The sequence below is a fragment of the Anguilla anguilla genome, chromosome 12, assembly GCF_013347855.1.
Source record: "Anguilla anguilla isolate fAngAng1 chromosome 12, fAngAng1.pri, whole genome shotgun sequence".
Taxonomy (NCBI): Eukaryota; Metazoa; Chordata; class Actinopteri; order Anguilliformes; family Anguillidae; genus Anguilla; species Anguilla anguilla.
The window spans coordinates 27,001,995-27,029,940 of NC_049212.1; the positions used below are offsets into that span (position 1 = coordinate 27,001,995).

At 51.9% G+C, this 27,946-nt stretch overlaps 1 protein-coding gene across 1 annotated transcript in view; it reads left to right on the forward strand.

Moving 5' to 3' along the window:
* The window catches only part of sipa1l3 (signal-induced proliferation-associated 1 like 3), a 79,547-nt gene that overhangs the window by 24,720 nt on the left and 26,881 nt on the right, over positions 1–27,946 (forward strand). Inside the window, 8 exon segments of the mRNA XM_035385365.1 lie at positions 1,198–1,316; positions 10,303–11,842; positions 15,126–15,256; positions 19,790–19,978; positions 20,771–20,945; positions 23,976–24,079; positions 26,632–26,789; positions 26,944–27,526. Coding sequence (XP_035241256.1) covers positions 10,543–11,842; positions 15,126–15,256; positions 19,790–19,978; positions 20,771–20,945; positions 23,976–24,079; positions 26,632–26,789; positions 26,944–27,526 — 2,640 coding nt within the window. The 5' untranslated portion in view covers positions 1,198–1,316; positions 10,303–10,542.

Here is a 27,946-nt window from a genome sequence, read left to right on the forward strand (position 1 = left end):
CGTGTCATTTTCTCTGGTTCAGAGATGAGAGATGAGGCCTTCTGGGCTGCGTTCCAAACACCTACTCACATGCTACCTCGAGCTCATAGCAGCACAGTAGTTCTTGGCTCGTGTATCGAGTATTGTTCCAAAACTCAAATGTGCGAGAGCGAGTGTTCATACAAACCAGCTGTTGTGTTCAAACAAACCTGGGAGGACTGAGAGTCATGGCCTCCCAGAAGTCCGTGCAACGTGACCCCACTTTTTTCAAATTCCAACCAAGAAGAGAGCATTGATTGAGGAACTTTTTTATAGTGATGTCATTTGCCAACTATTTTGTTTTCTCAATCAGACAAGTAGATATATCACTAGATGTAGGCCTACACTACATGGCCAAAAGTATGTGGACCCCTGAACAGCACACCCATATGTGCTTGTTAAACATCCCATTCCATAAATATGGAGTTGGTCCCCCCCCTTTGCTGCTATAATGGCCTCCACTCTTCTGGGAAGGCTTTCCACTATATTTTGGAACATGGCTGTGGGGTCGTTCACTTCCATTCAGCCACAGGAGCATTTGTGAAGATGGGCACTGATTTTGGGCGATAAGGCCTGTCTCACAGTTGGCGTGTCAGTTGATCCCAAAGGTGTTTGGTGGGGTTGAGGTCAGGGCTCTGTGCAGGCCAGTGAAGTTCTTCCACACCAAACCATTTCTTTATAGACCTGGCTTTGTGCACGGGGGCATTGTCACGCTGAAACAGGAAAGGGCCTTCTCCAAACTGTCAGCAGCCACGTTTTGTGAGCTTGTGTATCCTACTGCTTTGCAGCTGAGCTGTTGTTGCTCCTAGACCTTTCCACTTCACGATAACAGCACTTACAGTTGGCCGGGGCAGCTCTAGCATGAACTTTGACAAAGAACTTTGGCGAACTGACTAGTTGGAAACGTGCATCCTTTGACAGTGCCACGTTGAAAGTCACTGAGCTCTTCAGTACAACCCATTCTAATGCCAAAGTTTGTCTATGGAGATTTCATGGCTGTATGCTTGATTTTATGCACCTGTTAGCAATAGGTGTGGCTGAAATAGCCGAAACCACTGAGTAGAAATATGAGGTGAAAGGTCGTGGTCAGGTGATCTGCTGATGCTGCCCACTCACATGCTTAGTGTTACACAGTGTTCCAGCACACAGCTGTAACCCTAATATTTCTCTTCTGCACAGAGAATCCAATCCAGCTCCCGCCTGCAGACCTCAGAGACAGAGACTCCGCCTCCCCTGCGCACCTGTGAGACACGCCCACCTGCAGCCCCGCCCCCGCCTGCCCCGGAGGATCGCGAGAGGTGATGAGCGCGTGATTGTGCCTAACCCTCCCCCCCCCTGCAGGAGCAGTCAGGGTCCCAGAACCCCGGCAGAAGGTTTAAACGCTGAGCTCCGGTGTCGCGTGGATCGGCGTGTGTGTGTGTGTGTGTGTGCGCGCACGTGCGTGTGTGTGTGCGTGTGTGTGTGCGTGTGTGTGTGTGTGTGTGCGTGTGCGTGTGTCTGTGCGTGTGTGTTCACGTGAGCGAGCACTTGCATACATGCCTGTGTGTCCTCACGCGTGTGTGTATTTGACTGTGTTCGTAACTGTGTTTGTCGGGGCTACGTAACATGGCCTGAAGCCGCGCTGGGTCACAGCACTGCTGGGCTCATTCACAGAGCTCTGTGAGTGAGCGCTAACAGCAGTCACAGCACCGCGGGGCTCATTCACAGAGCTCTGTGAGTGAGCGCTAACAGCAGTCACAGCACCGCGGGGCTCATTCACAGAGCTCTGTGAGTGAGCGCTAACAGCAGTCACAGCACCGCGGGGCTCATTCACAGAGCTCTGTGAGTGAGCGCTAACAGCAGTCACAGCACCGCGGGGCTCATTCACAGAGCTCTGTGAGTGAGCGCTAACAGCAGTCACAGCACCGCGGGGCTCATTCACAGAGCTCTGTGAGTGAGCGCTAACAGCAGTCACAGCACCGCGGGGCTCATTCACAGAGCTCTGTGAGTGAGCGCTAACAGCAGTCACAGCACCGCTGGGCTCATTCACAGAGCTCTGTGAGTGAGCGCTAACAGCAGTCACAGCACCGCGGGGCTCATTCACAGAGCTCTGTGCTGCATCCCTTTCAGGGAAAGGCTTTTGAAGGTTATGCAGTGAAAATCCAATCAGCGTTTGAGGACCTTCGAGTAACTTCAGCTATTGATTAAATATTCATTTGTGAATGAAAGTTAAGTGTGTGGACACTGGGACCTGGGGACGTTTTTAGTTGGATGTCCCTGTGTTTGACCCTTAAAAGACTGATTTATTAATACAGCACATAACTTTGTGGATTTATTTACTCAATGAGTAACTTAGCCTTTGGAGTCACAGTGTACTTGGGACAAAATACACCCTTCATTAACAGCAATCATCCTTTTTTTCAGAATATGTTTGTTGCAGTAAAAAGTACAGGGACTGAATGCATTATGTTATCATGTTATTATATGTTTACATTATTATGGTTTAGTACATGGGGGAAAACTCCCATAATGTATATCCTTCTCTAATCTAATATTTAAACTTAAGACTCAAAGATGTTCTTTAAAACAGGATTGCTCTGTGAAGGGGCAGTTTCTCAGTGGGTTCCTGGCTGTCTTTTCAGTCGGCCCAGGGCTCTCTGGGAGAAGCCGTTTATCTCAGCACGTTTCCATCTGGGCAGTTTTACGCATCGGAACGCCTGGGAAACGCTGTTCTTCGAGCATGCTTGATGCCGTCTAAATTGGCCAGTAAAAACTACAAACTCCACGCTGCACATCCTCGGGATTCCACACACTTCTGCTCTGTGTCACGCCAGTGGCCCTCTGCTCCTGCTCCGTCAAGTTCAACAGCTGTGTGTGAAATTCCATAGGCTGCGCTGCGAGCCTTAAGCCCGGGGAACCGGAGTCCCGCGCGGACGCTTCCGCCGGGCCGGGGGGAGAAGCGTGTTCCTGCGCCGCGTCTCGGTACGGCGTATGTTTGCGCCCATGTGTTCGGTCTCCGCCTGCGTTTTTACGCCTGCTTGTCGCAGCCGGTCTGTGTTTTTTTGATCCTCGGGCCTTGATGTGCTCGTGTGATTGATGTCCGTTTTCCTCTGGAGCGACGCGGTCTCGGAGATCAGCGGTCTGTCGGTTGAGAGCTGTCTCAGGGGTCGAGTCAGCGGCATTTGCCCAAAGCCTGCTGCGTCACGTGGGTCTGGTGAACTATCTGATAAGAACAGCCGGTTCTCTTTCAGGTTTTTTTTTAGTTAGTTTCGCCTTATAGTTCACTATCTGGTTTCCCACAGCATTTACAACCATTTTATATTTATTTAATAAAATATTTTTATAATCCATGGGAGTTGTGTATTTATTTAGAATTAGCTAACCGCTTTTCTTAGAGGCCTTTATCATACTACACAGTGTGCGGCAGCCTGTTTGATGTGCGTGTGTGTGTGTGTGTGTGTGTGTGTGTGTGACTGTGTGTGAGAGAGAGAGGGAGATAGAGAGACTGTTTGAAAGACCCTTTGTGTGTGTGTGTGTGTGTGACTGTGTGTGTGTGTGAGAGAGAGAGAGAGAGAGGGAGATAGAGACTGTTTGAAAGACCCTTTGTGTGTGTGTGCTCGTGCGTTTCTGTGTTTTTCATCAAGGCCCTTTGAGGCATAGGGGTCTGCGTTTGCGTTTGTTTTTGATGTAGGTCTTTTTGGGTTGTGTGCGTACATGTGTCTGTGTGTGTGTGTGTGTGTGTTTTTGAATGTGCGTGTGTGTGTGGTTGTGCATGCGTGTGTGTGTTCACGTGTGTGTCTGTGCGTGTGAGTGTGAGACGGAGTCAAGCTCAGGGTAGTGTGCCTCCTGTTTGTAAGTATCTGTGGGATTAGTAGTGTGTGCAATGGTTCCCTTTCTCCTCCACCTGTGTGCTATGTGGTGTGATGATGTGTTCTGGGAAACAGCTCCAGGGCATTGGTTTAGCGTAGATGGGTATAAAGGTATATACAGGTATATGTAGACGTAGGTAGGACCTTTTTATTTTGAAGACTGGATCATATACCAAGCTGGATTTGATCCTTTTAGATCCCCACTGATGTATCAGATCACCGGTGTCATCTGCCAGTCATGGGCTCCTGAACAGTGTTAGTACTGGGGTTCATGACACCAAGCACCTGCCAGTGATCTCTCAGCTTGCTATAGGCTAATGCTATTTGTGCCCACTACATGTGGTTTCACTTTGTTTCACGTTAAGCATGAAAAGGTTGCACAATCATTCCATTACTGGAGCCAAGCGGAGGGATGTCAGGACAGTTGGAGTTTTGTGGCTGGTGTTGGGGTGTTTAGGGATGGCAGGACAGTTGGAGTTTTGTGGCTGGTGTTGGGGTGTTTAGGGATGTCAGGACAGTTGGAGGTTTGTGGCTGGTGTTGGGGTGTTTAGGGATGTCAGGACAGTTGGAGTTTTGTGGCTGGTGTTGGGGTGTTTAGGGATGTCAGGACAGTTGGAGGTTTGTGGCTGGTGTTGGGGTGTTTAGGGATGGCGGGACAGTTGGGGTATTGTGGCTGGTGTTGGGGTGTTTAGGGATGTCAGGACAGTTGGAGTTTTGTGGCTGGTGTTGGGGTGTTTAGGGATGGCAGGACAGTTGGAGTTTTGTGGCTGGTGTTGGGGTGTTTAGGGATGGCAGGACAGTTGGAGGTTTGTGGCTGGTGTTGGGGTGTTTAGGCAGCTGATTTTGGGCTCAGCACCCCTCTGACTGTGGGACAGGGTCCTGGCTCTGCCTCGCCCTGTTGGAGGGGTAAATACAGCTGTGCAGAGAGCTGCTGTTAGCATCACAAACAGCCCCGGGGCGAGAGCCTTCCCCAAACAAACCATGCCGTCAAGGTCAGACCCGCAGAGACGCGGTTCCCATGACGCCCTCATCTTTTGGATGACGGATGGGGACCTTGAATCAGTGCCGCTGTCAATCAGCAGGTGTTAATCAGTCAAGCTCTCCGGTGCCTGGTGAAGCTCCTCCCACATCTGGGCGGTCCTGTTCTTTCAGGGGCGCGGGAGAGCCCGTCCACGCCTCTGCAGTCAGCTTCCTGTGACTCGCCAAACTTCTCTGTTCCCCTCAGACAGAGCGCTGTGACCTTCCCCCCTCTCCTCCCTCCCCCACTTCCTCTAACCCCCCCCCCCCCCCCCCCCCTCACCAGCTGTCAGAATCCGCTGCCGTCTCCTCCCATTACATCAGCGGGGGCCGGGGGCCGCCTCTCCTCCCCTCTCTTTCCTCCTCTCGGCCCAAGCCCACCGCAGCGATGGGGAGCACATCTGTCACACACCAGGAATAGACACCTTCAAAGAATCATCATCGCCATCGTCTTCATCGGCGGAGGGAGGGGGGGGGCGTGGCGGGAGAAGTGACAGACAGACTCCAGTCGTGCAAGGCGGTGGCCCCATCACCGCCTCCTGGGGGGAGGGGCTTTGATTGGCCGTTGGACCGAGGTTTGGCGTCCTGCTTTACGAGCAGCCAGACGGCCAGGAACCCACCCGTAGACAGCGCCGCCCTGCTGGCTGAGCTCTGGTCGAGGGCGAGGGCGGCGGTGAGAAAAGGGCGCATGGCCGTGGTGGGGCGTGGTCACACCAGCGACTCGGTTCTCAGGCTCAGGCGGGGCGAGCCGGGGCCGCTGGGGCCACTCAGCCTGTGAATCGCCCTAAAGGATCAAACACAACCCCGAGAGAAACGGAGCAGGAGGCCACGCCTGCCCGTGAGTCTGTGCCTCTTTTTCCCATTTCGTACCAAGGCTGCTGTCACTCACGCTGGGAAGCCACACCCATCCAGGCTGCACCGCTAGCATCTCCCATCACCGGGAGACATGGCCGTCAGTCAGCTCAGCCCATCTGCCGCCGTGTCTCCCCTCTGTCTCTGAGCTCCCGGGGAGAGGGGCTCCCGCTGGAAGCCTCCTTTGAGCAGGTAGAGCTGTGATTAGGGCATTACCGGGCCGGGCCACGCCCCGCCGCGGCGCTGCGGCGCTGTGATCAGGCGGCCCGCCTCTCTGAGGAGCCCCTCTGTCTGACGGAGCTCACGCCCCGCCGCTGCTTCACAGGCACCGCTCATTACCACAGGAGCAATTAGGAGGAATTAAACAGCACCCTGGAGCCGCTCTCTGCCTGCAGTGCACTGCACTCCCCCTGTACTAATGCACACACTCTCACGCACGCACACACGCACACACACGCACTCACACACACTCACGTACACACACACACACACACACACACGCACACACACACACACGCACACACACACACACACACACACACACACATACACATACACACACGCACACACACACACACGCACACACACACACACACACACACACACACACACACACACGCACACGCACACACACACACACACCCACACACCCACCCTGTCACTGTGCTGGAGCCACTCTCTGCCTGCAGCACAGAGCACTCCCCCTGTGCTAATGCACACACTCTCACGCACATGCACAGGCGTGCACCATCAAATACACACACACATACTCACACACACTCACACACACGCATACATGCGCACCTTCCAACAGATACCCACACACTCTCACTCTTACACACCTGCAGACACGCACACACCCTCACCCGCACACACACACACACACACACTCTCACGCACATGCACATCAAATACACACGCACACACACTCTCACGCACACGCACACGCACACAAACACTCACGCACGCACACCATCAAATACACACACTCACGCACTTGCATGCACGCACACACACTCATGCGCTCACACACACAGAAAAGGAAGAAAGGAGTCTTTCTTTTAGCTTGCAGCTGTCTATGTAATCTGGGACTGGGACTGATAGGATATCTTGTAGGACATTTTAGGAGAAACCCTCAGGCTTTCTATCCATAGCCGCTCACCCCCCCAACACACACACACACACACTCCCCGCCCTACCCCACGGGACTGCCGTGGAAACTTCCTTTTCCACCAACACAATGAAGCGATACATTCATGCTGCTCTCAATGAGTTTCTGTTCCACAATAAACAAACCACGAGTTCCATGAGAACTGTGTCGTCTTCAGAACTCGACTGTCTGCGAGGGGCGTGCAAACAAAGAATCAGACCAGAAACTCACTTCTGCATGAGCCAGAGGGGGCTCGACCTGCCTCTCCTACAATCAGACTTAAAGTGGTATCACAGTAATGCATTTCTCTTCTATTTAAGTTCATTTAAATTCAGGGGAATCTTTTCAAATGATTTATTACAGCTGTTCATCATGACAGCAGACAAAATAGAAATGGATGCCAATCAGATGGATTTCAGCCAGTGTTGGGTGTTAGAAGTGCTCTCCGACTTTACTGTTATTATTTAAGAGCGCAATAAACCTCCAACCGAAAAAACTCTGCCCGGAGGCCAACCACAAGCCAAAGCTCTGCAAAAGGAACAAAAACTTGGTTGATCTGAGTTGTGGCCAATCCGAGCTGTGGCTGATCCAGCTCCAGCCTATCGGAGAGAGCTGTTTTATTATCATGGTGGGCATCGTCTCGTTTTCTTGGTTTGGTTGGGTTCCGGCACGAAAAGGCCGTTCGTCCCGAGTGTGGGACTGTCTGTGGTTGCACACTCACCAACGGGACACTCGATACACACCTCAGACCCTCTGGGACTCTGACTGGGAAAGGGAGAGGTAGGGAACAGAGAGAGAGGGACAGCTGAACGAGAGAGAGGGGGAGAGATGCAGAGGGGGAGAGAAAGAGAGAGGGACAGCTGAAAGAGAGAGAGAGATGCAGATCTGCCTTTTTATGCGGGGCAGTGAATGGGCGTCCTTATGAAAGCTGATTCCATGTGACTTTCACATTAAAGCCAGTCAGTGTGGTTCAGCGAACAAGAGGCTGCTGCCGTCTTTGCTGTCTCTAACCTCCTTTCTCTCTCCCTTACTCATTCTCTCTCTCTCTCTCTGTCCTGTCCCTCCCTTCCTTTGTGTGTTATCCTGTCTTTCTTTTGCTGTGGGGCAGGTGGGGATGGAGGGAGAGAGAGCGCGAGAGCATGAGGAGGAGTGCAGAGGGGGGAGGGGTTAAACCCGGACACTCCCCCAGGCTTCTCCAGAGCGCCTCTATTTATAACTTTACTGTCTCCCTCTCTCCCTCCCTCTCTCCCTCACTCTCTCCCTCACTCCCTCCCCCCTCTCTCTCCCTCACTCTCTCTCCCTCTGTCCCTCCCCCTCTCTCTCTCCCTCTCTCTCCCTCACTCTCTCTCTCCCTCCCTCCCTTCCTCTCCCCCTCTCTCTCTCCCTCACTCCCTCCCCCCTCTCTCTCTCCCTCACTCTCTCTCCCTCTGTCCCTCCCCCTCTCTCTCTCCCTCACTCCCTCTCTCCCTCTCTCTCCCTCACTCTCTCTCTCCCTCCCTTCCTCCCCTCTCTCTCTCCCTCTCTCCCTCCCCCTCTCTCTCATCCTCCCTCTCTTTCCCTATCCCCCCTTTCTCCCATCCCCCCAAATCTTTAATGCTTTACGAACATGGCATATATTACCACCAATGCTTCTTAACAGAATGATTTTAAGTTAGTGAAGAAAGCAATTATTTTGAATATAATATATAAAACATTACAAATGATTTTCCTCCTTTCTACATTACATAACTGGCAGACGCTTTTATCCAGAGCGACTTACAGAACTTTTTACACAGCATCCATTTATACAGCTGGATATGCACTGAAGCAATGCAGGTTAAGTACCTTGCTCAAGGGTACAACAGCAGTGTCCTACCTGGGAATCGATCCTGTGACCTTTAGGTTACAAGACCAGCTCCTTACCCATTATACTACACTGCTGCCACTCTCTCTCAAGCTCCCTTAAGAGAGATGGAAAGAGAGAAAGGAGGAGGGAAGGAGAGAAGGGGGAAAAGAGGGCAGTATTATTGTCCAGCGCTAATGCGCCGCTGCGTGGCTAGCTGCAGTGACCCCAGCAGGGTTGCGCTGTGCGTGTCGTGCTGCGCTGCTAGCCGGCTAACTAATGACGGCTAATCCAATCTGGCGAAAGCAGGGCGGCACGGGGACACGGTGTTAAATAGCCCCGCCCTCGCCCTGGTCGCATTACAGGACCCCCATCGTCACGGTGACGGGCCTGCTGAGGGGGCTCAGGGGTGAAACAGTGGGGCGTCCACAAGCACTCTGCCAGTGGAATGGAGCCGTCTCTGCAGCGCGGAAGGGGTTCGCTCCTCAGCACTGCTGCCTTGGCCTTCGGGCTCGCTGTGAGCGGCCTAACGGGCGGGGCGGGCAGCCCAGGGCCTGGATCCTGCACTGCGCTGAGAGTCGGGCAGTCCAGGGCCTGGATCCTGCGCTGTGCTGAGAGTCGGGCAGTCCAGGGCCTGGATCCTGCGCTGTGCTGAGAGTCGGGCAGTCCAGGGCCTGGATCCTGCGCTGTGCTGAGAGTCGGGCAGTCCAGGGCCTGGATCCTGCGCTGTGCTGAGAGTCGGGCAGTCCAGGGCCTGGATCCTGCGCTGTGCTGAGAGTCGGGCAGTCCAGGGCCTGGATCCTGCGCTGTGCTGAGAGTCGGGCAGTCCAGGGCCTGGATCCTGCGCTGTGCAGCGTCGAGGCAGTGGAGGGTGCCTGTGTTTTGGGGTGGGGTGGGGGGGTGATGGGGGGAGGTGTTAGAAGTGTAATCCAGCAGATGGTAATAATACCCCTGTCTGTCTGTCCAGCTTCCTGAAGATTATCTTGAAAGGGAGAAACCCTGCTTTAAATCTCACCTGCTTCCCCCCCTCTTTCCCTCTCCCTCTCTGTCTCTATCCTTTCACACCTGTCCCATCAAAGACAGGACGCATGCACACACTACGCACGCACAGACACGCACTCACACACTTCAGCACTGGCTGCAGTTTTCCGGTTACAGACTCTTATGAATGTAATTATGGTTAATAGCAGTAATTACCAAATTAATAACAGTTAATTACTGGCTAAATTGCATTCAGGCTCCAGTTGGTAGCAGTGTGTGGGTAGTGGGTAGATAAAGTTGAATGATAATGTCTGTAAAGACTTCTGTAGCTGGAAGTGTGTGTGTGTGTGTGTGTTGCTCTCTTTGATCTGCCACTAGCAGCCTCTCAGTCTGAAGAATGCGCATTGCTCTTTGTCTCTCTGAATGCCTGTTACAAGATATTTCTGCAAATGAACTGATTACGGTCTGTATGATGTTGATTGACATTAGTGTTGGGTAGATGATAAATCAGGACATCATTGACATCAAAAAACGTGGCCTTTGTTCTTTTTGTCTAATGTGGGTTCAGATGAAGAGTTTAAATGTGTGTGTGCATGTGTGTGTGTGTCTTTCAGGGCTGTCCTGACAGAGACCCAGAACAGTAGTCCAGCACTGTGACGAGGGGAGAAGAGAGCAGGGTGTCCGGACGCTCCCCTCCCCCCCCCCCCCAGCGATGTGTTTGGGTGGAGCCCATAGCAGCAGCAGCAGCGTGCGTTTGGGGTCCCCCCTGCCCTCCCTCTGCCCCCGCCCTGGCGCGGGATGCCGGCCCCTGGAGCCCCTCCCTGCTGCCGGGCCGTGAGTTCCCCGGCCGGACCATGAGCGCGTACAGAGACCTGCTGGAGGCCGGGGGCGGGGCCGCCGGCTTCTGCCCCCCGCCCACCGCCTTCCGCCTCCCCAACGGCCACTCCCCCGGCCCCGCCCCCCTGGAGCCCTCCGGCCCGCCCCGCACGTCCGTGCCCAAGATGGGGGTGCGGGCGCGCATAAAGGAGTGGCCCCCGCGGAGGGAGCGGTCCCACGAGTCGCTGCTGGAGAACGGGCACGGCGCGGGCGCGGGCGCGGGGGCGGGGCTGGTGCGGGGGGGCCCGGCCCGGCTCCCCCACCGCCGCTCCAAAGACACGGAGTTCCGCGACGGGCTGGGGGGCGGGGCCTTCCGGCCGGTACCGCTGCGGCAGCGCTCCAGCAGCGAGGTGACGCTGAGCGAGCAGGACGAGGCGGAGGCGGAGGTGCGGGCGGGGCTCTTCCGCGAGTACGGCAGCACCTCCTCCATCGACGTGCAGGCCTTCCCGGAGCAGAGCTTCTTCGACATGCTGAGCCAGTTCCACCAGGAGCGGCCCGACCAGCGCAGCACCGCCCCCGCCCGCCTGGGGGAGCTCCTGCGGGCCGAGGCCCCGCCCCCGGCCCCGCCCGCCTCCCAGACGCCCGGGCCCCACCCCGACGACGGGGGCAGCACGGCCCGGCCGGAGAACCGGGTGAGGAAGAAGAGCGGCGGGACGGAGTCCTCGCTGGGCACGTCCTCGCTCTTCCGCAAGCTGCGCGGGGCCAGCCGCGTGGAGGCGGAGTCGGGGCGGGGCGAGGGGGAGGAGGGCCGGCCCCCGGAGGCGGGCCGCTCCTGGCTGTGCCCCCGGAGCTTCGCGCACTACGACGTGCAGAGCCTGCTGTTCGACCTGCACGAGGCGGCCGCCCAGCGGGCCTACGTGGGCCAGCCGCGGAACACCCCGACCGGCGCCTCCGCCGCCACGCTGGCCGCCTCTCGCGCCGCCGCGCCGGACGGCCCCGAGCCGGGCCACTCCAGCACCGAGGACCTGGGCCCCGTGGCCCCCGAGGGGCCCGAGCCCGGCGACTGCGCCGCCGCCGCCGCCCCCGCCGGCCAGCTCCTGCTGGGCTGCCCGCACTTCCGCAACGAGACGGGCGGGCACGGCGAGCGCAACGTCAGCTTCCTCAGCTCCTCGGGCGGGGCGGAGCGCGCGCTCACCCTGCGCCGCAGCAACGCCAGCGTGTCCGTGCTGGAGGCGGAGCCCGAGCAGCAGCTGGGACGGCTGGAGGCGCTGCAGCACTACAGCGTGGAGCACGTGGACCAGGGCGCGCGCTACTACAGGGACTACTTCCACAGCAAAGGTAGCCTCACCGCCGCGCCCCTCAGACAGACTCCCTTTAACCCCACCGACAGGAGCCCAGTCAGAGGCTGCCGGCTCTTCACCTTTCATTTTCAAACCTCTGAAATGGTTTAAAGTGCTCCATGTCTTTCACTGACTGTTTACACACACACACACACACACACACACACACAAATACTAACACTTTTCAATGTCTTTCAAAATTGCTCATTTTCTATTTGTTTTCTATTCTATGTCTTATCAGGTGACTTATTGTGTTTTTTTTTGGTTTGTTTTTTAGTTTTTATTGAGGCTACTTAGGGATAGGTTTGGAAACCACCAAGAGTCAAACAGTCATGTTCCTTTAAAAATAAGGTAAAATGCGTGTCATAGTAGAGATTGATGTATTGATCAGTTTGTAAATAGTGGAGCTGTGCAGGCCTCTCCTCTCTCCCTGTGCTCTCGCTCCAGTGTTTGAGCTGGGGTCTCAGCCTGAGGTAAACTGGCTCCAGGGCGTTTTGGCACGAATACAAAACCCTACCTGCCTGATGTCTGGGAAAACAAGCCTTTCGCAGATAAGGAATGCCCCCCCCCCCCCCCTCCCCCCCCGCTCGACGTTCCTGGCTCCGGGCCAAACGGCCGCCAGCGGCGCCAATCATCTTTCATCTCGAGCGATCTGCCTGCGCTCCCCGTGTGGGGCCCCGCTTGGCGTTTCACAAGCAGGCCCGCCGTCTGCGTCCCCCTCTCCTCCCCCCCCCCCCCCCATGAACAACAGCGTCAGCCTGCTGCTCTCCTTCCGGGTTCCGCGCATGGCGTTTTGGGTTTTTGATGTCCTGGGGATTACGGGTCCTCTTCAGGGCCGTGCCGCGTTGTTAGCGCCGGCGTTTCTGTACCCGAGACGTCCCGCCGCTGCCCCGGTACTCTCTGTTCCTGCGCACGCCGCCTCCACTTCCGGCCCCCTCTCTCCCTCTGACTCAGTCCTTTGTTCACACATTACTCACCTGGAGGAATTCGGAGCCCATCAGACCTCTTTTTCCTTAAGGTGGGGGTTTGCAGAAGCACAGCGTGGTATAGCATCGCATAGCATAGCATGGCACATCACAGAGTAAGTAAGGTCTTTGTAGCAGGCCCGCAGTAAAGTGCAGTACATTGCAGTGTAGCATAGCTTAGTGTAACGTAGCATGTCACAGGGCAGCACAGTGTAGCATAGCTTAGTGTAACATAGCATGTCACAGGGCAGCACAGTGTAGCATAGCTTAGTGTAACATACCATGTCACAGGGCAGCACAGTGTAGCATAGCTTAGTGTAACATAGCATGTCACAGGGCAGCACAGTGTAGCATAGCTTAGTGTAACATAGCATGTCACAGGGCAGCACAGTGTAGCATAGCTTAGTGTAACATAGCATGTCACAGGGCTGCACAGTGTAGCATAGCTTAGTGTAACGTAGCATGTCACAGGGCAGCACAGTGTAGCATAGCTTAGTGTAACATACCATGTCACAGGGCAGCACAGTGTAGCATAGCTTAGTGTAACATAGCATGTCACAGGGCTGCACAGTGTAGCATAGCTTAGTGTAACGTAGCATGTCACAGGGCAGCACAGTGTAGCATAGCTTAGTGTAACGTAGCATGTCACAGGGCAGCACAGTGTAGCATAGGACAGAACAGCATTGGGTAATACATTACTGAATAATATGGGACATCGCAGCACACTGCAGCGTAGCATGCCGTAGCACAGCATAGAATAGTGTAGCGTAATGTAGCATAGCATAGTGCAGCATAGCTACCCGCCTTTTAATTTATTGAACCTGGGGGGTGGAGCCCTTGGGCTGGACTGCTACAGCTGTGAAGTTTCCCATGGGCTCCACCCTGTAAAATGCTGTGAACCTCTCAGGACACCTTAGCCTCTGTCCCGCAGACCAACAGGCCATCCCATTATATAATTAAGGCTTCAGTTGGCCCTGAAAACCAAGAGCATCTCTGACTGCCGGGCCTGAGCGTCCTGCCCCTAGGTCTCTGTATGCTAATGCCGTCTCCTGGACGGGGGAGCACTTTTTATTCCAGTCCGTTAATGCGCCGTTAAACGAGCCAGCGGGAGGGTTCTTCAGCGCTCCGAGTAAAGGTCACTGCTCCAAAAATAAACCCCTCACTTCTGGAGTGCGGCTGGTGCCTCCGGGCCCTTGTCAGAACCTCTACAGAATCACTTCAAGTCCCACAACGAAGAGTCAACACCAGGCGCATGCCTTTACTGCAGATAAATCCAGATATTCTCTGGCCAATAAGTGATTTATCACGTCTTGGTCCTCACCTGGAACCCAAAACTTCATCTGGAAACACCGCTCCGTTTGAGCAGTAACAGTCCTGCAGAGACCCTCAGACACTCAACACCCTGATTGTGGAACATGACAATATTAATACACTGTCTGAGTGTTTTTTTAAAGTACTCCTGTATCTTGATTGGTTTAAGTCTGATTGCAAACACACTTTGTGTTTACTGATTATGATTTTAATAGATAATATTGAGTTACGGTCCACCATTTGAATGGTATTTTACTTCAGTCAAGTGGAGTTGCATCTGCTTTCATTGAATATGTGTGTAAAGCAAACAATTATTGAGTCAAGACGATTTGCATGTTTAATTAGGATGGAAATGCTGGATCATTGACTATTCTCGGTTAGATGTTTCATGAATATTTTTGGCTGGTTGCATTAAACTGTGCTGTCCCTCAATCATAAAGTAGCTGTATGTTTTTCTGACAAAGGTTCAGGCACGTGATTCTCCTGAGCTGAGTTTCCATGTGTATTCCATGACTAAGACTAGGTCTCTGTTTTTCCTTATCAGACACAAACATTCCAGAACAAACTGTTGAGCCTAGATTTAGTGAAGAAAGATAGCATATCTCTTATTGTTTTCTTTATTTCTTTCTGTGTTCTTTGCCTTCTGTCAAGGTGACTTAACTCCCTGGCCCTTGCTGAGTTTCAGTTGAAGTTTCTGTATAAAACTGTATGTTAAGATAGCAGCACGTTTGAACCATTGTGCCATAGGTTCTCCTTATCAAGGTCTTTTTGATTGGTTAATTAGTTGAATCAGGTGTCTTAGTGCTGTGCTAAAACAAAAACTTGACACCCACTTGGGCACCCACACTGGCCCTTTTCGGCCATACTGCAGTTAACTACGGAAGTGTTCAGATTTCCACCATTCCTTGGCCTAGTGAAGGCGGTGTTGTTATATCTCTTTTTGGAAAACCTTGTATGCATTTTGACAGTTTTGCTCTCCCCTCCCCTCTGCCTCCCTCCCTCCAGAGCACTGGGACTACTTTGGGACGGATGATAAGCTGGGTCCCGTGGCCCTCAGCATCCGTAGGGAGAAGCTGGAAGACACAAAGGAGCTGAAGGACCAGTACCAGTACCGGCTCATCTTCAGAACCAGCGAGGTGCGCGCACGCTTGTGTTGTCTTTCTCTGCTTTAACACACCCTGGTTGTCCCTGTAGCAGAGGAGAATTCCACCTGCCCAGCAGAGCCAAGCCAAACAGCTCTACAGCCATCTTCCAAAGCCACACAGTGCCTTATTTCTGCATCTCAACATATTTTGCCCCCCTTTTCTCCAAAACTGGAGCACCAGGTCCCATCTGTAGGACAGCCCCATTGCTGTAGCACTTTCTTCCAGCTTGGAGAGCACAGAACAGTATGAAGTCCTCTCAGAAATCAGCATGCAGGCAGACTACCATGTGGAAAAAAGTTCAAAGAAGGGCAACTAAATTGGTTCCTGATATGAACGATAAATCTTATGTGCAATGACTTAAGATGATTAATCTCCGAACTTAGTAAAAGGAGACATAGGGGCAATTTGAAGCTTTTCATTTCATAAAAGGGATTACCAGTGAACTACAGGAGATTCTTCAGGTTCTGTCAATAGAATGACAGAGGGGGGCATAAATGGAAATTACGTTGTCGTGTTATGTGTAAGCTTGAGAAAGTGTCTGTGCATGTGTGTGCGTGCGAGCGCCCATGCGTATATGTTGGTGAGTGTGTGTGTGTGAGAGTGTGTGTGCGTGTCTGTTTTGCTGAGTAATGTGCTCAGTGCTATTCTAGTCGCATTGCTGTTTTTCCAGGCCAGATTAAATGGCTGCCTGGTCACATCACCTCAGCCACGGCCGAACAATGGCAGTTCTGCCCTTATTTACATTGGGCTCTCCCCAGCAACGCTCACAAGGTTACTGCACCCAGAGCACATTCGGCCCTGCCTCCTCACACTGCCACACTCACAGCACACAGTCCGGCCAGAGCTTTATAAATGGCTTTGTAACCCCTCCCAGACTGATGTATTTGAGCAGATTCACTCGGATGGTAAGGTTCACTATGACTGAGGTTAAGATTCAACAGTACTGGCTGCAATCAAGCCTGGCTGTGTTTAATCTGCTGAATCTAATTATCAATTAAATTTGGTTAGTTGGTTGATTGAGTAACTAAGGGGGCAGTTACTTTTTCGACATGAGTGGGTGTTTTGTGTTCACTCCGTTTCCCTTTGTCTAATATTGCATTATGTTTAAAGATCTGAAACCATTCAGTGTGACAAATATGCAGTAATAACAGGAAATCAGGGAAGGGACAAATACTTTTTCACGGCACTGTACATGCTCTGTCACCACACTAATTGATTTACGCTGGGTCTGTTTCAGTGTTGTACCGCACATTGCATTTTTGCTCAGTGTTGAGAAAACAATCCCACCCTTCAGATAACGTATGTCTTAGTGCGTTCTTACTGGGGGCTCCTCAGCTGCCTTTGGAGTGTCAGAATCCCTCACCGCACTGTGTTGAGAAGAAGAAGAAGAAGATATACTTTATTGAACCCCGTGGGGTAATTTGTCCTCTGCATTTGACCCATCCTTAGTTACCCAGGAGCATTGGGCAGCTACTTCTCTTGTGCTGCACCCGGGGACCAACTCCAGTTCTGGGGCAAGTGCCTTGGTCAAGGGCACCTGCAGGAGCGCACCTAACATGCATGTCTTTGAGTGTGGGAGGAAACCGGGGTACCCGGAGTAAACCCACGCGAACACGGGGAGAACGTGCAAACTCCACGCAGAGAGGCCCCAAGCCGAGATTCGAACACACGACCTTCTTGCTGTGAGGCGACCGTGCTAACCACTATGCCACCATGCCCGCCCAAGGCACATGTAAAAAGCACAGAGCGGTCCATTCTTAGTTTTACTGCAACTGAGCATTTGAGTGGGCAGGCATCAGGATGATAAATTCCTGCTGGAATTTAGTTCCATGATGGTTTATGATTGACTTTGTCGACCAAGCCGAATAATCGCTGCAGCCCGAATTCTGAGTATCCCGGCAACAGCTGCCCAGGGTTGCTCTTTGCAGTAACGGGCGCCATTGTGATCGAGGCGGGCTAGGCTGCTGAGAGATGGGTGTACTGCAGAGCTGCACGGGCTTACTCACCCATAGCCATGTGACTAGTCACATCATAATCAGGTCATTTAACAGGCATGACAAGAATTCAAAACACGACTGATATGCGTGTGTGAGTCAGAGCATTGAACTTCCTCTCTCTGGCAGTTGCTGCACTGTTCAGATGAAATGGCCTGTAATTTCAGTGAATTTGTTACTGTGTAATGAGGCGCGCGCTCTGTAGGGGGGCGTTCACGCAACATCAGATTAACGGTGCGGTGTTACGGCATTTTGACCATATCATTACTCCCTAAAGTCGTGTCAGGTTTTCCCATTCGTAATACCGCCTCATCTGTCATGTTTCGTTCGAGATGACCCGTCTGTGTGATCATCTCGTGTTCTAAATTCTGAAATATTCAGGCTAATGTTGTCATGTTACCGTGAGCACTAATGTACTCAGGCTGGCTTTGAGCTTGTGTGAAGTCTTGACTGCGCTCTGTATGATACGGTGGCGTTAGCACGTATGGCTCTGGGCTCGGGACAGGCTAGTGGGTAAATTGGCCCGTCGCGGCGCAGCTCGATTTGGCTCCCGGTATTTGGAGTTTGTTAGTAGTACAGTACTTATGCACAGGAAAGCACAGCTGGGAAATTATCCCCAGAGCTCCTCTGAGTGGAGATCTGAAGCTTTCTTTCTCAAAACAGTCTGAAAGGGCTTTAGATTAGGAACAGAAGCACACACACCACACACACACACATACACACACATACACACGCGCACACACACACACACACGCTGTGTCAGCCTGCTGCCGTCTATAGGTCCTGAGCCCCGCACAGGATGTTAGGGTACTGGATATCTTGGCATGCTCTGACCACTTTCACGGAAACCACCATTAACTTCTGAGCCGTGGGTCCTGTATGGAGTAGTTTTCCTGGAGTGTCTTTGCGAATGTAAAGTTTGTCTGTTAGTATACACACTGAACCCCCTCAATTTTTTTATTTTATTTTTTCTGTCATTGTAGACAGAATTGAGCTATTCTATCCCTCTGTCAGTTTTACAGTTTAGACTGCAGTAAATTCTCCCACCCCTTAGTACAACTCTAGTCTCCAGCTGTCAATGCACTCTTTTCACTCTCTCTCTTGTCAAGAAGTGTGCGACTGAAGGTATGGACCATGTGCAGTCTGTCATTCTGTCTGTCATTCTGTCTGTGTCTGTGTAAGACTCAAAACACATTGATCATCTGTCAATCTCAAGACTGCACTAACCACATACTGGCTGTTTGTCTGGTGATCAGTCATGTGACTATACCAGCACGCTCTCTCTTGTTGTCACATGGCCATTCTGATCCAATCCTCTGATATTGCATGACCACACTGACTGAGTTCTGTTTGTACAACTGAATTGACCGGGTCCTGATTGTAACCGTGTGACTGAATTGACCGGGTCCTGATTGTAATCGTGTGACTGAATTGACCGGGTCCTGATTGTAACCGTGTGACTGAAATGACCGGGTCCTGATTGTAACCGTGTGACTGAATTGACCGGGTCCTGATTGTAATCGTGTGACTGAATTGACCGGGTCCTTATTGTAATCGTGTGACTGAATTGACCGGGTCCTGATTGTAATCGTGTGACTGAATTGACCGGGTCCTGATTGTAATCGTGTGACTGAATTGACCGGGTCCTGATTGTAACCGTGTGACTGAATTGACCGGGTCCTGATTGTAATCGTGTGACTGAATTGACCGGGTCCTGATTGTAATCGTGTGACTGAATTGACCGGGTCCTGATTGTAACCGTGTGACTGAATTGACCGGGTCCTGATTGTAATCGTGTGACTGAATTGACCGGGTCCTGATTGTAACCGTGTGACTGAATTGACCGGGTCCTGATTGTAATCGCGTGACTGAATTGACCGGGTCCTGATTGTAATCGCGTGACTGAATTGACCGGGTCCTGATTGTAACCGCGTGACTGAATTGACCGGGTCCTGATTGTAATCGTGTGACTGAATTGACCGGGTCCTGATTGTAACCGTGTGACTGAATTGACCGGGTCCTGATTGTAATCGTGTGACTTTATTGACCGGGTCCTGATTGTAATCGTGTGACTGAATTGACCGGGTCCTGATTGTAACCGCGTGACTGAATTGACCGGGTCCTGATTGTAATCGTGTGACTGAATTGACCGGGTCCTGATTGTAACCGTGTGACTGAATTGACCGGGTCCTGATTGTAATCGTGTGACTGAATTGACCGGGTCCTGATTGTAACCGTGTGACTGAATTGACCGGGTCCTGATTGTAATTGTGTGACTGAATTGACCGGGTCCTGATTGTAACCGTGTGACTGAATTGACCGGGTCCTGATTGTAACCGTGTGACTGAATTGACCGGGTCCTGATTGTAATCGTGTGACCGGGTCGTGATTGTAACCGTGTGACTGAATTGACCGGGTCCTGATTGTAAACGTGTGACTGAATTGACCGGGTCCTGATTGTAATCGTGTGACTGTATTGACCGGGTCCTGATTGTAATCGCGTGACGGATCCTGTCCCTCTGCGCTCCAGCTGGTGACGCTGCGGGGGTCCCTCCTGGAGGACGCGGTGCCCTCCACGGCGCGGCACGGCGTGGTGAGGGGGCTGCCCCTGAAGGAGGTGCTGGAGCACGTGGTGCCGGAGCTGAGCGTGGGCTGCCTGCGGCTGGCGCTCCCCGTGCCCAAGGTCGCCGAGCAGCTGCTCAAGCTGGACGAGCAGGGGGTGAGGCGCGCCGCAAAGCTAGCGGGTCACAGGTCAAAGGTCACCCACAGCAGCACTGTGTTTATCTCCCTTTAAAGAGCTCTAAGAGAAATAAACAGTACATGGCTGCACAGGAGGGAAAACCCAGCTACCCTGATCACTACAGAATTCTTTACCCAGGAAACTTGTCCCAAGGGGGAGAGTACTGGAGCAAAAACTGGAGCACTCCACACATACTTGCTACTATGTGTTGAGCGCTCCAGTCTTACTCACTAGTGTAACTCTTCAGAGGAGTTACTTAGCTAAGGGAATTCTTTAAACAACTGCTATAGCATTACAAATTGGATTAGCTAAATAAAAAAGACATTTAAAAAAAAAAATTATAACGTGTTTAATTTTGTCCTAAATCCCTACTCTGATCTGTGTATGATTGTACATAAATACTTTGTTTACTTGTTTACTATTTATAGTAACATAAAGGATATAGGATGAATGCACTTTAAAGTCTTCTTTAGCACACTGTCTGCGTGTGGAACTAGCAGCAGCCTTGTGCACAGTCATCCGTTTGTCTTCCTTTCCCTCCCTCTCTCTTTCTGTCCTCCTCTCTCCCCCTTCCTCTGCCCTTCCCAATTTAAAGTCTAATCAGCTGTACTGCAATACAGAATGAGTGGTGTTCTTTTCAGTGTGTAATGGGTATTGCATACTTATGCACTATCAATAACCGGAAAAATAATATTGAGCGCAGATGGATGTTAATGAAAGAAATGGTAATAATTCTCCCCCCCCCTTCCCCTTCCTCCCCCTCTCCTGCAGCTGAGTCAGAAGCACAAGGTGGGCATCCTGCTGTGTCGGGCGGGGCAGAGCACGGAGGAGGAGATGTACAATAACGAGGAGGCCACGCCCGCCTTCCGTGACTTCCTGGAGCTGCTGGGGGAGCAGGTGTGCCTGCGGGGCTTCACCAAGTACGCCGCCCAGCTGGACACTAAGAGTAAGACACCCCTTACCCCTACAGTTACTAAGACAACCACATCCCCTTACCCCTACAGTCACTAAGACAACCACACCCCCTTACCCCGCCAGTTCCTAAGACAACCACACCCCCTTACCCTGCCAGTTACTAAGACAACCACATCCCCTTACCCCGCCAGTTACTAAGACAACCACACCCCCTTACCCTGCCAGTTACTAAGACAACCACATCCCCTTACCCCGCCAGTTACTAAGACAACCACACCCCCTTACCCCGCCAGTTACTAAGACAACCACACCCCCTTACCCTGCCAGTTACTAAGACAACCACATCCCCTTACCCCGCCAGTTACTAAGACAACCACATCCCCTTACCCCTACAGTTACTAAGACAACCACACCCCTTACCCCGCCAGTTACTAAGACAACCACATCCCCTTACCCCTACAGTCACTAAGACAACCACACCCCCTTACCCCTACAGTTACTAAGACAACCACACCCCCTTACCCCACCAGTTACTAAGACAACCACATCCCCTTACCCCTACAGTTACTAAGACAACCACACCCCCTTACCCCGCCAGTTACTAAGACAACCACACCCCCTTACCCCGCCAGTTACTAAGACAACCACATCCCCTTACCCCTACAGTCACTAAGACAACCACACCCCCTTACCCCTACAGTTACTAAGACAACCACACCCCCTTACCCCACCAGTTACTAAAGCCGCGTTTCCACCGCAGGAACTATACCCCGGAACTAGGAACCTTTTGAGGAACTCAGTGCGTTTCCACCGCAGGAACTAGGGTCTAAATTTAGTTCTGGGGGCTTTGTTTTACCCCTCAAAACGTTCCTGCTCGGGGGGTAGTACTTTCCGAAAGCACAGGAACCTTTTGGGTGGAGCTTGCAGCGCTGAACATTTCTGATTGGTCGAGTACTCGTAGCATTTGTGTTGTATTTATTTTCCGCCATTACCCGCCATGTTTGAAAATATGCAGCGGCAAACCAATTTATTTTCATAATAACTTCAAATCAAACTTGTATGTTATGCGGCGCAGTAGCCTACTTTTGGTTATAGCCTGTCAACGTCTTGGAATTATAACGTGTGCTCTTCTGTTCTTTTCTTGCTTTAGTATTCGTTTTATAAAATGCTAAGCATTCGTGCTGGGGCAGCATATTACGTAGGCTACCAAAACATTCAAACGGATTAATTCGGTTGCTGAATATTTTCTTCCGGATTTTCTTTGTTAGCCCGTTGTAATTGACTCAAAACGTTTGATACAGTTATGTGAGGTATGCGGTAGTTCTGCATAATTAACATTGGTGATACAGTACAAGCAAACTGGAAATCACCTTCCGCACTTTTTATCCGGGTAAAATAACAGGTTAATTCTAGTAATCTTCCCTTTAGCTTTTTCAGACTGCCGTAATTTTACTCAATTTTACTGCCATTTTTCAATTCCACGAAAAGACCAGGAAGACTATGGACTCATTTATGGTGCATGGTTCGCATCTGGAGGGCACACTTCGCTGCTCGGCTAGCAGTAACTTCGAAGGAAAGCAAACGGTGGCTGTACCACTACTAACATTTTCACGCAAGTCCGAGTTTTCGTTCTATTCTTGTCATTTTGCGATTAGCCTATATGGAATTGACGACGAGAAAGTAATAAAACAGCAAATTGTTTACAACGTGTGCATGTTTTCTGCTGTTAATGGATGTGTTTGAGAGGATATATGGATATATTATTGATATTTATTGATATCAATAAATACAAAAGTAACCATATATAGTCATTGTTGGTAACCCGTTGTAAGTGGAATAAACCCCTCCGGGCTGTCCCGGTTATTAGAAAATAATGTAGGCTACTTCGGTGGTAGTATGGGGTTACAGAAGAAATCATATGACAGATGGACCGACGACAACGTCAGTGGGCTAATTTGCCTAATCTTCGCGGTACTTTAGACCCCGGTGGAAACGCAGACAACCATTGGCTGAAGGAACCTTTTAGTTCCTGGTAAAGTAGTTCCTGGGACTGAAAGTTCCGGGTAATTTTGGTGGAAACGCGGCTTAAGACAACCACATCCCCTTACCCCTACAGTTACTAAGACAACCACATCCCCTTACCCCGCCAGTCACTAAGAGAACCACACCCCCTTACCCCTACAGTCACTAAGACAACCACATCCCCTTACCCCTACAGTCACTAAGACAACCACACCCCCTTACCCCGCCAGTTACTAAGACAACCACATCCCCTTACCCCTACAGTCACTAAGACAACCACACCCCCTTACCCCTACAGTCACTAAGACAACCACACCCCCTTACCCCTACAGTCACTAAGACAACCACATCCCCTTACCCCGCCAGTTACCAAGACAACCACACCCCCTTACCCCGCCAGTTACTAAGACAACCACATCCCCTTACCCCTACAGTTACTAAGACAACCACACCCCCTTACCCCTACAGTCACTAAGACAACCACACCCCCTTACCCCTACAGTCACTAAGACAACCACATCCCCTTACCCCGCCAGTTACCAAGACAACCACACCCCCTTACCCCGCCAGTTACTAAGACAACCACATCCCCTTACCCCGCCAGTTACTAAGACAACCACATCCCCTTACCCCTACAGTCACTAAGACAACCACACCCCCTTACCCCTACAGTCACTAAGACAACCACACCCCCTTACCCCACCAGTCACTAAGACAACCACACCCCCTTACCCCGCCAGTTACCAAGACAACCACATCCCCTTACCCCTACAGTCACTAAGACAACCACACCCCCTTACCCCTACAGTCACTAAGACAACCACACCGCCTTACCCCTACAGTCACCAAGAGTAAGACACCCCCTTACCCTTATAGTCACTACAAGGCATCATCTCATATTTTGTGATGTGTAATTTTACAATATATTCTACATAGATGTGATTAGTTAACATATTTTACATTTAAACTTTTTGATTGTGTGTGTGTGTGTGTGTGTGTGTGTGTGTGTGTGTGTGTGTGTGTGTGTGTGTGTCTGCAGCGGACTCCACTGGCACACACTCCCTGTACACCACGTACCAGAACTACGAGGTGATGTTCCACGTCTCCACCATGCTGCCCTACATGCCCAACAACCCCCAGCAGGTACGCACCGCCGGGAACAGACAGACAGTCAGACCCCATGTTGTATGTTGTCTTTATCTGACCCCACGTTGCAGGAAGACTGAAAAGCAGCGCAAGAAGCTGTCCCACTTTGAAATGAATCACAGGGAAGTTTGTCAGCTCCTGTTATTGTAATGTTTGTGTCAGGTCACTGACTAGCTCCCTGTGCTATCAGTGCCTCTCTCTCTCTCTTGCTTTGTCTCTTTCCCTCCTTGTTCTCTCTCTCTGTCTCTCTCCCTCTTTGTTCTCTCTGTCTCTGTCTCTCTCTCTCTGCTTGGTGTTCCTCCTGTCACATGAAGTTTTCAGGCCGTCTTTGTCAGCTGTGAATATAGCTGTTCCCCTCTCTCCCTCTCTCTTTCCCTCTCTCTCACGCGTTTTTCTCCTCTCATGCCCAGATCAAAGCGGGGCGTGTCTTAGTCTCTCTGTTTGCTGTTTTTTATATCCTCACGCCTGCAAATAGAACCGCCTCCCAGCCCATCCCTGAGAGTGTGTGTGTGTGTGTGTGTGTGTGTGAGTGTATGTGTACGTGTGTATGTGTGTGTGTGTGTGTGTGTGTGTGAGTGAGTGTACGTGTACGTGTGTATGTGTGTGTGTGTATGCATATGTGTGCGTGCGTGTCTATGCATGTGTGTGTGCATTTGTCTGTGTATCTGTGTATGGATGTGTCAGTCAGGTTGTTTTGTGACTGTGTTTGTATCCATGCTGCTTTTTTGTTCTTATGAGCCGTGTGTGAATGCACCGATGTGTTGTTCTGTGTGCATCAGTGTGTTTGTGTGGTTATTTTGCTCTTTTGAGCTGTGCCTTACTGTTGCTGTGCCAGTGTGTTCATGTGGTAACAGCATGCTGCAAGGGCTTTATGCTATATAAACACAAGATCTACTGAGCGTGCTCAGTTCCTTTCCAGACCCATGTTTCTGTCAGTTTCAAAGCACTCTGACTCCACCAAGTGACTCCAACTTGCCATAAACTGTAAAATCTCCTCAAATTTTCTGTTCTTCAATCTGGCCTCTTGGTGGCAGTGTTTCTCATCACAGACACAGATTTCGTGATTCAGTTATTCAGAGGAGAATGCAGGCAGTGTGCACGTGTATGTGTGCCTGTGTGTCTTAAAGAGAGGGTGTGTGTGTGTGCGCGCGTGCATGTCTTAGAGACTGTGTGTGTGTGTGTTTGTGTGAGGGAGAGAGCATATGTGTGCCTGGCAATGTTAGGGAGGCTGTGTGTGTGTTAGAGAGGGTGGGCGTGTGTGCATGCGTGCGTGCGCGTGTGTGTGTGTGTGTGTGTGTTAGAGAGGGTGGGCGTGTGTGCATGTGCATGTGCGTGTGTGTGTGTGTGTGTGTGTGTGTGTTAGAGAGGGTGGGCGTGTGTGCATGTGCATGCGTGTGTGCGTGTGTGTGTGCATGTGCGTGCCTGCGTGCGTGTGTGTGTGTGTGTGTGTGTGTGCGTGCATGTCTTAGAGACGGTGTTTGTGTGAGGGAGAGAGCATATGTGTGCCTGGCAATGTTAGGGAGGCTGTGTGTGTGCATGTGCGTGCGTGCGTGCGTGTGTGTGTGTGTGTGTTAGAGAGGGTGGGCGTGTGTGCATGTGCATGCGTGTGTGCGTGTGTGTGTGCATGTGCGTGCGTGCGTGCGTGTGTGTGTGTGTGACAGAGTGAAATGTGTGGGTGGTGCTGCAGAGTGGCTGGGCGGGTGTGTGTTTCGTTCTCTTATGTAATGAATGGTTTCACACTGCAGCAGGGTGGGCGTGCGCCACCATCGGGTGGCGGGAAGCACTCCGTCAGCGTGACACAGCGCACAGCCCTGCCTGACAGCGACGAGGACTGTGTGTGTGTGTGTGTGTGTGTGTGTGTGTGTGTGTGTGTGTGTGTGTGTGTGTGAGTGTGCTATTATTTATAGTTCTCTGTTAATGAGGTTGTCTCTGTCCTGTCCACACACACACACACACACCCCCACAAACACACCAGATTGTGCGTGCTTGATCTGCACTGGTGCCTGGTTCTGTAGGTGGAAAGCTGTTTTTAAGGGAAAGGGATGTAGCTGTGGAAGGAGAGAGTTTAATAGGATCAGCACGTTACCCACATCATCACTGACCATCAGTCCAGCCACAGCAAGGGACACCGGACAGGCCACAGCTCACAGCTCACAGCCCTGCTGCGGCCCTCCTGCCCTGCTGCGGCCCTCCTGTGCTGGAGTCCGTCACCCCTGGTGTGCAGAATCAATAACATTACATTACAATCACTTAGCAGACACTCTTATTTATGACGGTACAGTGAGGATAATTCGTAGCTAACAAAAGCCAAAACAGTAACTTTATAATATAATAAATGATGATGCTTATTATTATCCCTCCCTCTCTCACTTGGCACCTATTTTCTCCGGTGTTGGAAGGATATTATGGGAAGTGTCACATTGAGTGTTAATCTGTGCCTAGCCTGCCTTCTCTCTCTCTGTCTCTCTCTCACCACACTTTCTATCTTCCTCACTCCCCTCTCTCCCTCTCCGTCGCTCCCTCTCATTCTCTCTCCCTGTTCCTCTCAGCTCCTGAGGAAGAGGCACATCGGGAACGACATCGTCACCATCATCTTCCAGGAGCCGGGGGCGCTGCCCTTCACCCCGCAGAACATCCGCTCCCACTTCCAGCACGTCTTCGTCATCGTGCGCGTGCACAACCCCTGCTCCGACAGCACCTGCTACAGGTAGGGCCCCCCCCAATAAAATATCAGTGCGGTGCGGTATGATAATGCAGTCAGACGCTGTGAATTTGTGTCAGCTGACAAGCTAGCAGTGGTGTCGTGTAGCTGGTGGCGGTCTGAGTGTTTAACCGTTTCCCCGCTTTCCCGCTCCTTCCAGCGTGGCGGTGACCCGCATGAAGGACGTCCCCCCGTTCGGCCCGCCCATCCCCAGCGGCGCCAGCTTCCGCGACCCGGCCGTGTTCCGGGACTTCCTGCTGGCCAAGGTGATCAACGCGGAGAACGCGGCGCACAAGTCGGAGAAGTTCCACACCATGGCGACGCGCACGCGGCAGGAGTACCTGCGCGACCTGGCGGAGAACTGCGTCAGCGGCACGCCGCTCGACTCGGCCGGCAAGCTCAACAACTTCATCCTGCTGGCCTCCAAGAAGCGGGAGCGGGCGCGGCCGCGGGAGGGCGCCGAGCTGGGCGCGGCCGGGGCGGTGGCCTGGCGCGTGCAGGCGCAGGACTTCAGCGGGGGCGGGGCCGAGCTGGCCTGCGTGCTGGCCGTGTCCGGGGAGTACGTGCTGCTGCTGGACACCGTCAGCAAGGAGGTGGTGTTCAACTGCTTCTGCGCCGACATCATCGGCTGGACGCCCGAGCGGCTCGCGCTCAAGATCTACTACGGGCGCGGCGACCACATCGCCATCAGGGTGCCGGAGGGCTACGCGCAGGACCTGCGAGAGGTGGTGACCCGGCTGAAGGTAAGAGCAATGCGCCAGTGCGCTAGTGGGACAGCAGGGTACTGCGATGGGACGTTTGTCATATCTTTAGTAATGCTGATGGACTTGCATATGGAGTTGAATATCTGTTGAGTAAATATAATATCTTTGGTCATGTTTTTGGACTTGCATGTGGAGCTGAACATCTGTCGAGTAAATATAATTTCTTTGGTCATGCTGCTTGACTTGCATATGGAGCTGAATATTTGTTGAGTAATTATAATTTCTTTGGTCATGTTGATGGACTTGCGTGTGAAGCTGAATATCTATTGAATAAATATAATATCTTTGGTCACGCTGATGGACTTTCATATGGAGCTGAATATCTGTTGAGTAAATACAGTATCTTTGGTTGTGTTCGGGGTCTGAGCGTTGGTTGAGTAAAGTGTGTGTGCCTTCCCC